At 21.4% G+C, this 15,918-nt stretch overlaps 1 protein-coding gene across 1 annotated transcript in view; it reads right to left on the bottom strand.

Annotated features, from left to right (window-relative positions):
• LOC142223481 (uncharacterized) overlaps positions 1-15,918 on the bottom strand; it is a 525,017-nt gene that overhangs the window by 112,429 nt on the left and 396,670 nt on the right. The window contains exons 14-15 of the mRNA XM_075293366.1: positions 11,679-11,861; positions 11,229-11,367 (exon numbers count right to left, since the gene is read on the bottom strand). Of these exons, the coding sequence (XP_075149481.1) occupies positions 11,229-11,367; positions 11,679-11,861 (322 nt within the window). The remainder of the gene's footprint in view (positions 1-11,228; positions 11,368-11,678; positions 11,862-15,918) is intronic.

A 15,918-nucleotide genomic window follows, 5' to 3' on the forward strand; every position in this document is an offset into this window, starting at 1 on the left:
AAATTGTAGATGAAATGGATGGCATTGCAAAATTTATAATTGAAGACAAAGTTTATTTTGTAAAATTGATTTTCTTATTCTTATACAAACAATGGAGTCAATGTTAATTAAGAATTTTTTGAATGATGATATGGTTTTTTTTTTTAGCTGGCATCATAAAAAAAGTTTTATTTTAATCTAGAGTATTGGAAATAAATGTATTCTTCATTTTCGATTTTACGTTAAATTTTAAGAGAAAGCGAAGGGCGTTTATATGGTAACAATAGAGTATGGCATTTGCATATTCTCTACCAAATGTTTATGTTAAAAAAATCTAATTTCTTGGTCACAGATAATTTAGAAGATGATACCATTAAATACTGTCTGTTGATGTAGCAAATAAATCCATTACAAAAGCATGACTCGAGATATCCACTACCTCTATGCAAATCAATTTTCACTATAACAATGTAATTTTTTAAATTTAAAAATCCTGGAGTTTCAGCAACGATGTTGCCTAGGTGAAGCATTTGCTTTACAATAATTTTTGGCCAAGAATTAATAACCATCATACGCACGGGTGACCATAATTTATAGTAATCATACGCACTGGTACCCCCAATATATCATTTCCAAAACAAAACCGAAGACAAGTCCTTTTCCAAATTTCGAGCAACCGAGAGTGATCCAGACTATTCGCTTGATGCAAAATTGTCGCCAGAGAACAAATACTAACTTATTTATATGACAATTGCCATTAGATAACTAATTTCTCTTACAAAACCAATTTCCAGTGAAGATACTAAAGTTTAGCAATGTGATGTTTAGGGTTAAAAGATTTGGTTCACCGGTAAAACTATTGTTTTGGTTAAATATTACATTAATTCCTAGTCTCATATTATTATCAATCATACGCATGGTTGATCATAATTGATATTAATCATACGCACTGATATCCAATTACTAATTGATAATCCAAGATATCACTCAGAAAACATAAATGAATCAAAGACATGTCCTTCACGAAACTTCGAACACACAGAGGCGATCCAATAAATATTTTGCATCTCTGCAAAAAAAAAATCCTATAAAAATAAAAACATTTTCTATAAAACTAAAAATTTGACAAAATTGTCTATAGAACTAAAATTTTTACAAAATTTTCTATAGAAATACAATTTTGACAAAATTTTCTATAGAAATAAAACATTGACAAATTTGTCTATAGAAATACAATTTTGACAAAATTTTCTATAGAAATAAAATATTGACAAAATTTTCTATAGAAGAAAACCTTGACAAAATGTTCTATAGAAATAGAATTTTGACAAAATTTTCTAAAGAAATAAAATTTTGACAAAATTTTCTATAGAAAGAAAAATTTGAGAAATTTTTCAATAAAAGTAAAATTTTGACAAAATTTTCTATAGAAGTAAAATTATGACAAAATTTTCTATAGAAATAAAATTATGACAAAATTTTCTGTCGAAATGAAATTTTGGAAAAATTTTCTAGAAAAATAAAAATTATGACAACATTTTCTACGGAAATAAAATATTGAAAAAATTTTATATAGAAGAAAGCCTTGACAAAACGTTCTATAGAAAAATAATTTTGACAAAATTTTCTAAAGAAATAAAATTTTGACAAAATTTTCTATAGAAAGAAAAATTTGAGAAACTTTTCAATAAAAGTAAAATTTTGACAAACTTTTCTATGGAAATAAAATTATGACAAAATATTGACAAGATCTTCTGTAGCAGAAAACTTTGACAAAATTTTCTAAAGAAATAAAATTTTGACAAAATGTTTTATAGAACTAAAATCATTTTCTATAGAACAACAATTTTGGCAACATTCTCTATAAAACAAAAATTTTGGCAAAATTCTCTATAAAAATAAAATTTTGAGAACATTCTTGATAGAAATAAAATTTTCACAAAATTTTCTATAGAAATAAAATTTACACAAAATTTTTTATAGAAATAAAATTTTGACAAAATTTCCATAGAAATAAAATTTTACAAAAATTTCCATTAGAAATAAAATTGTGGCACAATTTTCTATAGTAATAAAATTTTGAGAAAATTTTCTGTAAAACAAAAATTTTGAGAAATTTTTCTATAGAAATAAAAATTTTACAAAATTTCCTACAAATGTACAATTTTAAGAAAATTTTCTATAGAAATATAATATTGAGAAAATTTAGTATTGAAATATAATTTTGAGAAAATGTAGAGTAGAAATAAAATGTTGAAAAAATTTTATTTAGAAATAAAATTTTGACAAAATTTTCTATAGAAATAAAATGTTGGCAAATCTTTCCATAGAAATAAATTTTAACAAAATTTTCTTTAGAAATAAAATTTTGACAAAATTTTCTATAGAAATAAAATTTTAACAAAATTTTCTTTAGAAATAAAATTTTGACAACATTTTCTATAGAAATAAAATTTTCCATAGAAATAAATTTTTGGCAAAATTTTCCATAACAATAAAATTTTGGCAAATTTTTCCATAGAAATAAAATTTGAACAAAATTTTCTATAAAAATAAAATTTTGACAAAATTTTCTATAGAAATAAAATTTTGACAAAAATTTTCTATAGAAATAAAATTTACACAAAATTTTTCATAGAAATAAAATTTTCACAAAATTTCCATAGAAATACAATTTTGAGAAAATTTTCTATAGTAATAAAATTTTGAGAAAATTTTCTGTAAAACAAAAATTTTGAGAAATTTTTCTATAGAAATAAAAAATTTTAAAAATTTCCTATAAACCTATAATTTTGAGAAAATTTTCTATAGAAATATAATTTTGAGAAAATGTAGAGTAGAAATAAAATTTTGACAAAATTTTCTTCGAAAATAGAATTTTGAAAAAAATTTCTATAGAAATAAAATTTTGGCAAATCTTTCCATAGAAATAAATTTTTGGCAAAATTTTCTTTAGAAATAAAATTTTGGCAAATTTTTCCATAGAAATATAATTTTAGCAAAATTTTCTTTAGAAATAAAATATTGACAAAATTTTTTATAGAAATAAAATTTTGGCAAATCTTTCCATAGAAATAAATTTTTGGCAAAATTTTCCATAACAATAAAATTTTGTAAATAAAATTTCAACAAAATTTTCTATAAAAATAAAATTTTGACAAAATTTTCTATAGAAATAAAATTTTGACAAAAATTTTCTATAGAAATAAAATTTACACAAAATTTTTCATAGAAATAAAATTTTGACAAAATTTCCATAGAAATACAATTTTGCAAAAATTTTCTATAGAAATAAAATTTTGGCACAATTTTCTATAGAAATAAAATTTTGACAAAATTTTCTATAGAAATAAAATTTTAACAAAATTTTCTTTAGAAATAAAATTTTGACAACATTTTCTATAGAAATAAAATTTTCCATAGAAATAAATTTTTGGCAAAATTTTCCATAACAATAAAATTTTGGCAAATTTTTCCATAGAAATAAAATTTGAACAAAATTTTCTATAAAAATAAAATTTTGACAAAATTTTCTATAGAAATAAAATTTTGACAAAAATTTTCTATAGAAATAAAATTTACACAAAATTTTTCATAGAAATAAAATTTTCACAAAATTTCCATAGAAATACAATTTTGGCACAATTTTCTATAGTAATAAAATTTTGAGAAAATTTTCTGTAAAACAAAAATTTTGAGAAATTTTTCTATAGAAATAAAAAATTTTAAAAATTTCCTATAAACCTATAATTTTGAGAAAATTTTCTATAGAAATATAATTTTGAGAAAATGTAGAGTAGAAATAAAATTTTGACAAAATTTTCTTCGAAAATAGAATTTTGAAAAAAATTTCTATAGAAATAAAATTTTGGCAAATCTTTCCATAGAAATAAATTTTTGGCAAAATTTTCTTTAGAAATAAAATTTTGGCAAATTTTTCCATAGAAATATAATTTTAGCAAAATTTTCTTTAGAAATAAAATATTGACAAAATTTTTTATAGAAATAAAATTTTGGCAAATCTTTCCATAGAAATAAATTTTTGGCAAAATTTTCCATAACAATAAAATTTTGTAAATAAAATTTCAACAAAATTTTCTATAAAAATAAAATTTTGACAAAATTTTCTATAGAAATAAAATTTTGACAAAAATTTTCTATAGAAATAAAATTTACACAAAATTTTTCATAGAAATAAAATTTTGACAAAATTTCCATAGAAATACAATTTTGCAAAAATTTTCTATAGAAATAAAATTTTGGCACAATTTTCTATAGTAATAAAATTTTGAGAAAATTTTCTGTAAAACAAAAATTTTGAGAAATTTTTCTATAGAAATAAAAAAATTTTACAAAATTTCCTACAAACCTACAATTTTTAAAAAAATTTCTATAGAAATATAATTTTGAGAAAATGTAGAGTAGAAATAAAATTTTGACAAAATTTTCTTTAGAAATAAAATTTTGACAAAATTTTCAATAGAAATTAAACTTTTGCAAATTTTTCCATAGAAATAAAATTTTGACAAAATTTTCTACAGAAATGAAATTTTGACAAAATTTTTGGCAAAATTTTTCCATAGAAATAAAATTTTGACAAAATTTTCTACAGAAATGAAATTTTTACAAAATTTTTGGCAAAATCTTCCATAACAATTTCTATAGAAGTAAAATTTTGACAAAATTTTCTATACAAATAAGTTTTTAACAAAATTTTGTATACCAAAAATTTTCTACAGAAATAAAATTTTGACAAAATTTTCTATAGAAATAAAATTTTGGCAAATCTTTCCATAGAAATAAATTTTTTGCAAAATTTTCCATAATAATAAATTTTTGGCAAAATTTTCCATAAAAATAAAATTTTGGCAAATTTTTCAATAGAAATAAAATTTTGGCAAATGTTTCCATAGAAATAAAATTTTAACAAAATTTTCTATAGAAATGAAATTTTGACAAAATTTTCTATAAAAATAAAATGTTATCAAAATTTTCTATAGAAATAAAATTTTAACAAAGTTTTCTATAGAAGTAAATTTTTAACGAAATTTTCTATAGAAATAAAATTTTAACACGAGTGACAACCGTGACAACAACACAAATACTAACGGAGGTATTTGACAGTTGACATGGGTTACCCGATGCTCTATAGAAATCAGTTTACAATGTTTAAGAGAATATTTAACCACGTGACATTAAGGCATAAAAATCTTTAATAATGCTTTGAAGAACCATTTACTTATGATAATTTCTAGGTTAGAATTAAACACAATCATACGCACTAATGATCGTAATTGATATTAATCATACGCAATACTGTCCATTACTAATTGATACTCGAAGGGGACCGCATAGACACAAGGTACTCGGTTCCTTTAACTGAATCAAATTCCAATGTAGAAAAAAGTTTGCCAATGAGATGTTTAGATTTAAAAATGTTATAAAATTTTTATAAAATTTTATATAATTTTTTTTTCTCTAGAAATAATATCGATCATACGCATTGATGCTCATAATTGACAGTAATCATACGCACTAATATCCAGTACTAATTTGTAGACCAAGATATGACTGACGAAACAAAAATGAATCCAAGGCCTATCCTTCACCAAAATTAGAACAATTTGAACTTAGGAGGGTGGTCCGATAAGTATTTTTCGTCACCGTCCCATGCAAAGTTTCGAAGTTATAACGCCTACAGTGTCCGGTTAATGTGAAATTAGGTTTTACAAATCTCTGGTGTGTTCATCTCAAGTAATGTTTTGGGGAACCATTAGCTTCACGATAATTTCTCGTATGCCTTTCGAATAGAAGGGCCATTTAAGTTCAGACAGCCTGTAGTTAAAGACCTCTGTATAAATAAATTTTCTTATATATGTGTTTATTTTATTCTAGCTATACTTTTAGTTATTTTATTTTAACTTTTCTCCCTTCTCCTAATATTAACTCCCACAAAGCTTACCTCAAAGTATTGAAAATGTAAACAATGCAAAAAAAAAAATCCATAAAAAGTAATTCCTGGAATTTTAAACTCTCACAAAGCCATAAAACGTGAAAAACTATTTCCTGTTTAGCTTTTCATTAACTTCGTTAGAATATTTGCATTTTTCCGCCACCGTCGCCAGAACAAAACAAAAAACAGCTCCCTCTAATGGAATTTTCCTGTTTAGTTACTCAAACATTTGCATATCTTTCTCTAGTCATCTCGCCAATGCCTTTTCGTTACTTCTTTACGTTAGAAATATTACACGTTTATATATACATAAGGCACCACAACTATACACCAATTTTGTTTCATTGTTTATTTAGCACAACCTTTCGCCTCAAAGCTGGAATGAAGGAATGAACATCAGTTGCAGTTGAAAACAAAAAAAAAAAAAAACAAAAAAACGTTGACTATGTGAAAAGGAAGGGTCTTTTTGTATGTTTCCAAACTATCCAACTAAAATTACGAATGGACACTCAGGGGAAAATTGGAAAAAATTCTAAATCCCGTAGAGAGGTATTTTGAAGGTTGGAAAACTTCAAGTTAAAAATTAATAAAAAAAAAATTGCAAAAAACCAAACTTTTGTTGAACAAAATAAATAAACACCAACCACTCAAAGGGTTTCGTATATGACCAAAGGAAAACAAATCAAATTCTATTGAAAAGTGAACTAATTCGAGAGATTGCCAATGCCATTTTTTCAACCACATGTTTCGTTTGGATATATATTAGTTGGTAATTTTGAAAATTTATAAAATGATTGAAACCAAAACTATATGAAATTCAATAAAGTAGAAGTATTGTTAAAGTCTTTGTTTTAATAAAGTAAAGGGAAAAAGGGTTTATCTTTGATCCTATCTATATATAAGTTTTGAAGCGAGAAGAAGTCAAAATTTTACTATTTAATTGTTTACTATATTCTAATTACTTTTAATGTTATTTTATTCTTTACTCAAAGAAAAAATAACAATCATACGCTCTATGGGCCACAATTCTTAGTAATCATACGCATTGTTGTATATTTCCTAATTTTTCTCAGTTTTAAACTCGAGCCAAATCTAATCAACAAAAATTTTGAGAACATTTTACAAAAAACTACCAAACCAAAAATTTTTATTTCCATAGAAAATTTTGTCAATATTTTATTTCTAAAGAAAATGTCGTCAAAATTTTATTTCTATAGAAGATTTTATTTCTATTGAAAATTTTATTTCCATAGAACATTTTATCAAAATTTTATTTATATAGAAAATTTTATTTCTATAGAAATTTTTATCAAAATTTTATTTCTATAGAAAATTATGTCAGAATTTTATTTCTATAGAAAGTTTTATCAAACTTATATTTCTGTGGAAATTTTTTTCAAATTTTTTTCTATAGAAAAATTTGTGAACATTTTATTTTCATAAAAAAATTTGTCAAAATTTTATTTTTATAGAAAATTTTATTTCTATAGAAAATTTTATAAAAATTTTATTTCTATAGAAAATTTTATCAAAATTTTATTTCTATAGAAAATTTTATCAAAATGTGTTTCTATAGAAAATTTTGTGAAAATTTTATTTCCATAGAAAATTTTGTCAAAATTGTATATCTATAGAAAATTTTGTCAAAATTGTATATCTATAGAAAATTTTTTCAAAAATGTTATTTTTATAGAAAATTTTGTCAACTATCAATTATGAAAAAAACTGCCAAAATGTTATTTTTATAGAAAATTTTGTCAAATTTTTATTTGAATAGAAAATTTTGTCAACATTTTAGGTTTGTCATTCCGTTTGTAAGACATCGAAATTTCGATTTCCGACTGTATAAAGTATATATGTATAGTCTTGATCAGGGAGAAATAATTAGACGATATAAGCATGTCCGTCTGTCTGTTTTAATCACGCTACAGTCTTCCATAATGGAGCTATCGTCTTGAAATTTGGCACAGAATCGCCTTTTTTCTGCACGCAGGCCAAGTTCAAAAATGGGCTATCTCGGTCCAGGTTTTGATATAGCTCCCATATAAACCGAGAAACTAGAGATTTTTGTGAAAATTTTATTTCTATAGAAAATTTTATCAAAATTTTATTTCTATTGGAAATTTTGTCAAAACTTTATTTTTGTAGAAAATTTTATCAAAATTTTATTTCTACAGAAAATTTTATCAAAATTTGTTTCTATAGAAAATTTTGTTAAAATTTTATTTCTATAGAAAATTTTATCAAAATTTAATTTCTATGGGAAATTTTGTCAAAACTTTATTTTTTTGTATAAAATTTTATCAAAATTTTATTTCTATAGAAAATTTTATCAAAATTTGTTTCTATAGCAAATTTTGTTAGATTTTTATTTCTATAGAAAATTTTGTTAAAATTTTATTTATATAGAAAATTTTGTCAAAATTTTATTTCTATAGAAAATTTTCTCATTTTTTTTTCTATAGAAATTTTTATCAAAATTTTATTTCTTTAGAAAATTTTGTCAAAATTTTATTTCTTTAGAAAATTTTGTCAAAATTTCATTTATATAGAAAATCTTATTTCTATAGAAACTTTTATCAAAATTTTATTTCTATTGAAAATTTTGTCAAAATTTTATTTCTACAGAAAATTTTATCAAAATTATATTTCTGTAGAATTTTTTAATTTTTTTTTCAATAGAAAATTTTGTGAAAATTTTATTTTCATAAACAAATTTGTCAAAATTTTATTTCTATAAAAATTTTGTCAAAATTTAATTTTTATAGAATTTTTTTTTCTACAGAAAATTTTTTTAAAATTGTATTTCTATAGAAAATTGTATCAAAATTTTATTTCTTAAATATTATTTAAAATATTATTTCCATAGAAAATTTTGTCAAACTTTTATTTCTATAGAAAATTTTATCAAAATTTTATTTCTATAGAAAATTTAGTCAAAATTTTATTTCTTTAGAAAATTTTGTCAAAATTTTATTTATATAGAAACTTTTATCAAAATTTTATTTCTATTGAAAATTTTGTCAAAATTTTATTTCTATAGAAAATTTTATCAAAATTATATTTCTGTATAATTTTTTTTAATTTTTTTTTTTATAGAAAATTTTATTTTCATAAAGAATTTTGTCAAAATTGTATTTTTATAGAAAATTTTGTCAAAATTTAATTTTTATAGAAATTTTTTTATATTCTATAGATTATTTTATTTCTATAGAAAATGTTGTCAAAATTTTATTTCTATAGGAAATTTTGTAAAAATTTTATTTCTAGAGACTTTTGTGAAAATTTTATTTCTATAGAAAATTATATCAAAAGTTTATTTCTATTGGAAATTTTGTCAAAACTTTAATTTTATAGAAAATTTTATCAAAGTTTTATTTCTATAGAAAATTTTATCAAAATTTGTTTCTATAGAAAATTTTGTAAAAATTTTATTTCTATAGAAAATTTTGTCAAAATTTTATTTCTATAGAAATTTTTATCAAAATTGTATTTCTATTAAAAATTTTGTCAAAATTTTATTTCTATAGAAAATTTTATCAAAATTATATTTCTGTATAATTTTTTTTTCTTTAGAAAATTTTATTTTCATAAAAAATTTTGTCAAATTTTATTTCTATGGAAAATTTTATCAATTTTTTTTTTCTATTTTGTCAAATTTTTATTTCTATAGAAAATTTTGTCAAAATTTTAATTCTATAGAAATTTTTATCAAAATTTTATTTCTATAGAAAATTTTCTCAAAATTTTATTGCTATAGAAAATTTTGTCAAAATTTTATTTCTTTTTGTTAAAATTTTATTTATATAGAAAATTTTATTTCTATAGAAACTTTTATAAAAATTTTATTTCTATTTAATTTTTTTTCTGTAGAAGTTTTTATTTTATTTTTTTTTTCTATAGAAAATTTTGTGAAAATTTAATTTTCATAAAAAATTTTGTCAAAATTTTATTTTTATAGAAAATTTTGTCAAAATTTTATTTTTTAGAAAATTTTGTCAAAGTTTAATTTTTATAGAATTTTTTTTTTTCTATAGAAAATTTTTTCAAAATTTTATTTCTATTGAAAATTTTATCAAAAAGGGATTTTTTATTGAAAATTTTATCAAAAAGGAGTTTTTAAACCCTTTTTGATAAAAGAGCCATTAGCGTTATTGTTAATTTCCATGATCTGTTCTAGACTCCTTTGAAACCGACCTAAACTAGGCGATATTTTAATCACCACATGACTTAACTATATTTTTAGTTTTTTTCCCCAAATTCATTCAATTGTATTTTATTTAGAGTCATTTGTTAGATTTTTAAAATCCTTACGATTTAGTGATTATGACGATCAAATAAAGAAAAGCTGTTAATAATACCTTTGGTGGTCCTTTGTAAGGATACATTTTTATTTGGGGTTTACGTAGGAATTAATACCAACAGCAACAGGAATACCCCTTACCAACGGTGTCATCCTTCGAAGCTTGCATCCACAAAAATATGAAGTAAAAATGGTCTCGGAAAAATGGGGCAATGTAAATATCTCATCAAACAACTTGAAAATGTACACAAATCGGCCATTAGAGAGAGAAATCTGATTGCTGCTGTGTTTTATTTCGTTTTTGCCGGAATAGTGTCTACCTCACTGGTACTGCTACAATGGGACAAGTGGTCAACCAATTTAACTTAACAATCTGCAAACTCAGATCAAATTCACAACAAACGGTGTAGGTCCTGAGACCATAGTAAAATTGACTCGGACAACTCACTAGCAACTTGAAGCTGGTCGACCATTGGTCAAAAACTAACAGACTATAAACCCCAATACAAAATATTTGCTGCCCCAGTGATAGTTATTTTCAAAGGTAGGTGTGTACTAAAAGGCGAGGGGAGTATTTTGTCCGTTGATTGTTATGACCTTTGTTTGTTGGGGCTTTGATTAAATGCAAAAAGTGCTAAAAATCCAAATTGTCATGAATAGGAATTTAATAGAATTTTTGGTAAATGTTTTATTGCAACAATTTAATGATTTTTTTGCGAACGATCGTTTGTCTAAAATTTTGTTTCGGAGAAATATATTTTTTTCTTTCTGTATAGATACAATTCCAGGGGTTTTTTGGCTTAAGGAAATTAATGATGTCTATATACAATAGTAAGATGATATATAAACTTTGCCTTCATTTGTATTATTATTTTTTTATTTTTCTTTAAACATCAAATACGTCCTTTTGCTTTTTACCTATGACTTTATTTCCCCCCTGAGTTTTTATTGTTGAGTAGAGTTTGATATCAGGTATTGTTATGGGGTACTTACATGATTATTACGTTTGGTTAGCATCACAACATAAGTACCCGAAACTGGACAAATACAGCGAGTTATATTCTCCATTAGATTCTTGGTTATGCATAAATCCGAACGCCAACTGCTTTCAAAGGAAGCTTTATAGTCATGCCTGTATATGAAAAAAAGCAAAAAAAAAAACAAAAATTGAAAGAAAACACACACCAATGAAATCCTCTAAGAAAAACTCCATAAAACAAAAGAATTCATTATTAGAATTTTTTTTGGAGGAGTGATTGTTATTCCTAAGCTCGAAACCCTAAACAAAAGATATATGTGAAAAATTTGGTTTTAGGTTTCCATGAGGTGGAGAAGGATCTCTGATATGCTCTCTGGTGCATATTCATTAGATGCTGTTGCTATTTTTTTTTTGTTTGTTTGCCTTTACATATTCGTGCAATATTTGGTTACTTCCATGCTTACCCACACACAGCTATCCAATCACTGTCCTTGGGAGCTCGTTCATGTTGAAATATAATCTCCACATGACCATGTTCAAAAGGTAAATCCAAAGGTTCACGTAAATTATCATTGGAGCGATTCGATTGAAAGAGCCAGGTTTGTATGATGCGTGAGGCTAAAATATAATCCGATTCCTTGGGATCACTGTCACCATTAATTAGAAGAGTGATGGGAGAAACACACAAAAAAAGAAAAACAGAGGCAAAAAAAGAGAACATATTAGTGAATAGTTAGAGGATTAAAAATCGAAAACCCCCTGACGAAAACAAAAGAATTAAATTTTCGAGATATAATTCTAAAAAAAATGTATTTCAATTTTTTTTTAAATTACATATGTTTTCACGTCGATTTATGGCAATGACAGTTCATTTTATTGCTAACAAAATTACAAAATATTTTTTTTTTTTTAGAAAATACAATTTTGACAAAATTCTGTATAGAAATAAAATTTTGACAAAATTTTCTACATGAATAAAAATTTTACAAAATTTTTCTATAGAAGTAAAATTGTGACACAATTTTCTATAGAAATAAAATGTTGACAAAATTTTTCTTTAGGAATAAAATGTTTACAAAATTTTCTATAGAAAGAAAATTTTGATAAAACTATCTATAGAAATAAAATTTTGACAAATTTTTTCCATAGAAGCATAATTTTGATAAAAATTTCTATAGAAATAAAATTTTGACAAAATTTTCTATAGAAATAAAACGTATGTATATATAAAATTTTGAAAAAATTTTCTATAGAAATAAAAATTTGAAAAAATTGTCTATAGAATAAAATTTTGATAAAATTTTCTATAGAAATAAAATTTTGACAAAATTTTATATAGAAATACAAATTTGACAAAATTTTCTATAGAAATAAAATTTTGATAAAATTTTCTATAGAAATACATTTTTGACCGAATTTTCTATAGAAATAAAATTTTGACAAAATTTTCTATAGAAATATAATTTTGACAAAATTTTGTATAGAATTAAAATTTTGACAAAGTCTTTTACAAATAAAATTTTGACAAAATTTTCTATAGAAATAAAATTTTGACAACATTTTCTATGGAAATAACGTTTTAACAAAATTTTCTATAGAAATAACATTTTGACAAAATTTTCTATATAGAAATAAAATTTTGACAACATTTTCTATAGAAAAAAATTTTGAAAACATTTTCTATAGAAATAAAAATTTGACAAAATTTTCTATAAGAATATAATTTTGACAAAATTTTCTATAAGAAATATAATTTTGACAAAATTTTCTATAAAAATAAAATTGTTACAAAATTTTCTATAGAAATGAAATTTTGAAAAATTTTTCTATAAAAATAAAATTTTGAAAATATTTTATATTGAAATAAAATTTTGACAAAACTTTCTATAGAAACAAAATTTGTACAAATTTTTTTTTTTTATAGAAATAAAATTGTGACAAAATTTTCTATAGGAATAAAATTTGGACAAAATTTTCTATAGAAATACAATTTTGACAAAATTCTGTATAGAAGTAAAATTATGACAAAATTTTCTATAGAAATAAAATTTTGACAAAATTTTCTATACGAATAAAATTTTGATAAAATTTTTTATAGAAATACATTTTTGACAAAATTTTCTATAGAAGTAAAATGTTGACAAAATTTTTCTTTAGGAATAAAATGTTTACAAAATTTTCTATAGAAAGAAAATTTTGATAAAACTATCTATAGAAATAAAATTTTGAAAATTTTTTTATAGAAGCATAATTTTGATACAAATTTCTATAGAAATAAAATTTTGACAAAATTTTCTATAGAAATAAAACTTATGTATATATAAAATTTTGAAAAAATTGTCTATAGAAATAAAAATTTGAAGAAATTGTCTATAGAAATAAAATTTTGACAAAATTTTCTATAGAAAGACAATTTTGACAAAATATTCTATAGAAATAAAATTTTGACAAAATTTTATATAGAAATAAAAATTGGACAAAATTTTCTGTAGAAATAAAATTTTGACAAAATTTTCTATAGAAATAAAATTTTGATAAAATTTTCTATAGAAATACATTTTTGACGGAATTTTTTATAGAAATAAAATTTTGACAAAATTTTCTATAGAAATATAATTTTGACAAAATTTTCTGTAGAAATAAAATTTTGAACAAATGTTCTATAGTAAAAAATTTTGACAAAATTGTCTATAGAAATAAAATTTTGACAAAATTTTCTATAGTAATAAAATTTTGACACAATTTTCTATAGAAATAACATTTTGACAAAATATTCTATAGAAATATAAATTTTACCAAATATTCTACAGAAATAAAAATTTGACAAAATTTTATATAGAAATATATTTTTGACAAAATTTTCTATACAAATAAAATTAAAATTTTGACAATTTTTTTTTATAGAAGCATAATTTTGATAAAAATTTCTATAGAAAGTTATGTATATATAAAATTTTGAAAAAATTGTCTATAGAAATAAAAATTTGAAAAAATCGTCTATAGAAATAAAATTTTGACAAAATTTTCTATAGAAAGAAAATTTTGACAAAATATTCTATAAAAATAAAATTTTGAAATATTTTATATAGAAATAAAATTTTGACAAAATTTTCTATAGAAATAAAATTTTTATAAAATTTTTTAATAGAAATAAAATTGTGACAAAATTTTCTATAGGAATACAATTTAGACAAAATTTTCTATAGAAATACAATTTTGACAAAATTCTGTATAGAAGTAAAATATGACAAAATTTTCTATAGAAATAAAATTTTGACAAAATCTTTTATAAATAAAATTTTGACAAAATATTCTATAAAAAAAATTTTGACAAAATTTTCTATAGAAATAAAATTTTGACAACATTTTCCCTAGAAATAGAATTTTTTATAGAAATAAAATTTTGAAAAAGTTTTCTGTAAAAATAAAATTTTAAAACTATTTTATATAGAAAAAAATTTTAACAAAATTTTCTATAGAAATAAAATGTTTACAAAATAGAAATAAAAATTTGAAAAAATTTTCTATAGAAATAAAATTTTGAAAAATTATATATAGAAATAAAATTGTAACAAAATTTTCTATAAAAACAAATTTTGAACAAAATTTTCTATAGAGATAAAATTTTCTATAGAAATAACATTTTTATAAAATTTTCTATAAAAATACATTTTTGACCAAATTTTCTATAGAAATAAAATTTTGACAAAATATTTTATAAAAATATAAATTTGACTAAATATTCTATAGAAATAAAAATTTGACAAAATTTTCTATAGAAATACAATTTTGGCAAAATTGTGTATAGGAGTAAAATTATGACAAAATTTTCTATAGAAATAAAATTTTGACAAAATTTTCTATAGGAATAAAATTTTGACAAACTTTTCTATAGGAATACATTTTTGACAAAATCTTCTATAGAAATAACATTTTGACAAAATTTTCTATAGAAATATGATTTTGACAAAATTTTCTATAGAAATACAATTTTGACAAAATCTGCTATAGAATTAAAATTTTGACAAAATCTTCTATAAATAAAATTTTGACAAAATTATATAGTCGGACAAGGGAGAGGTCCCCCTCCCTTGTCCGACTATTTCAAAATTGGAAAAAATTGTCCGATTTCCTTGAAATTTTCAGGGAAGGTTGAAAGGGGCGTCTAGGCAAAGAACAGCTACTTTGCTTTCGATATTTAGTCGAGGAGGGGGCCCTCCCCTTTTTTCTATAGAAATAAAATTTTGATAAAATTTTCTATAAATAAAATTTTTGACTTGCCCGACTTTTTGAAAATTGGAAAAAAATTATCCGATTTGGTTGAAATTTTCAGGGAAGTTTGAAAGGGGCATCTAAGCAAAGAAAAGCTACTTTACTTTCGATATTTGGTCGAGGAGGGAGCCCCCTTTTTTCTATAGAAATAAAATTTTGATAAAATTTTCTATAAATAAAATTTTGACAAAATTTTCTATAGAAATAAAATGTTGACAACACTTTCTATAGAAACAAAAGTTGGACCAACTTTTCCATAGAAATAAAATTTTAACAAAATTTTCTATAGAAATAAAAGTTTAATAAAATTTTCTATAGAAATAAAATTTTAACAAAATTTTCTATAGAAATGAAAGTTTAATAAAATTTTCTATAGAAATAAAATTTTGACAAAATTTTCTATAAAATAAAATTTTGACAAAAGACAAAATT

The sequence above is a fragment of the Haematobia irritans genome, chromosome 2 (assembly GCF_050003625.1).
Source record: "Haematobia irritans isolate KBUSLIRL chromosome 2, ASM5000362v1, whole genome shotgun sequence".
Lineage (NCBI taxonomy): Eukaryota > Metazoa > Arthropoda > Insecta > Diptera > Muscidae > Haematobia > Haematobia irritans.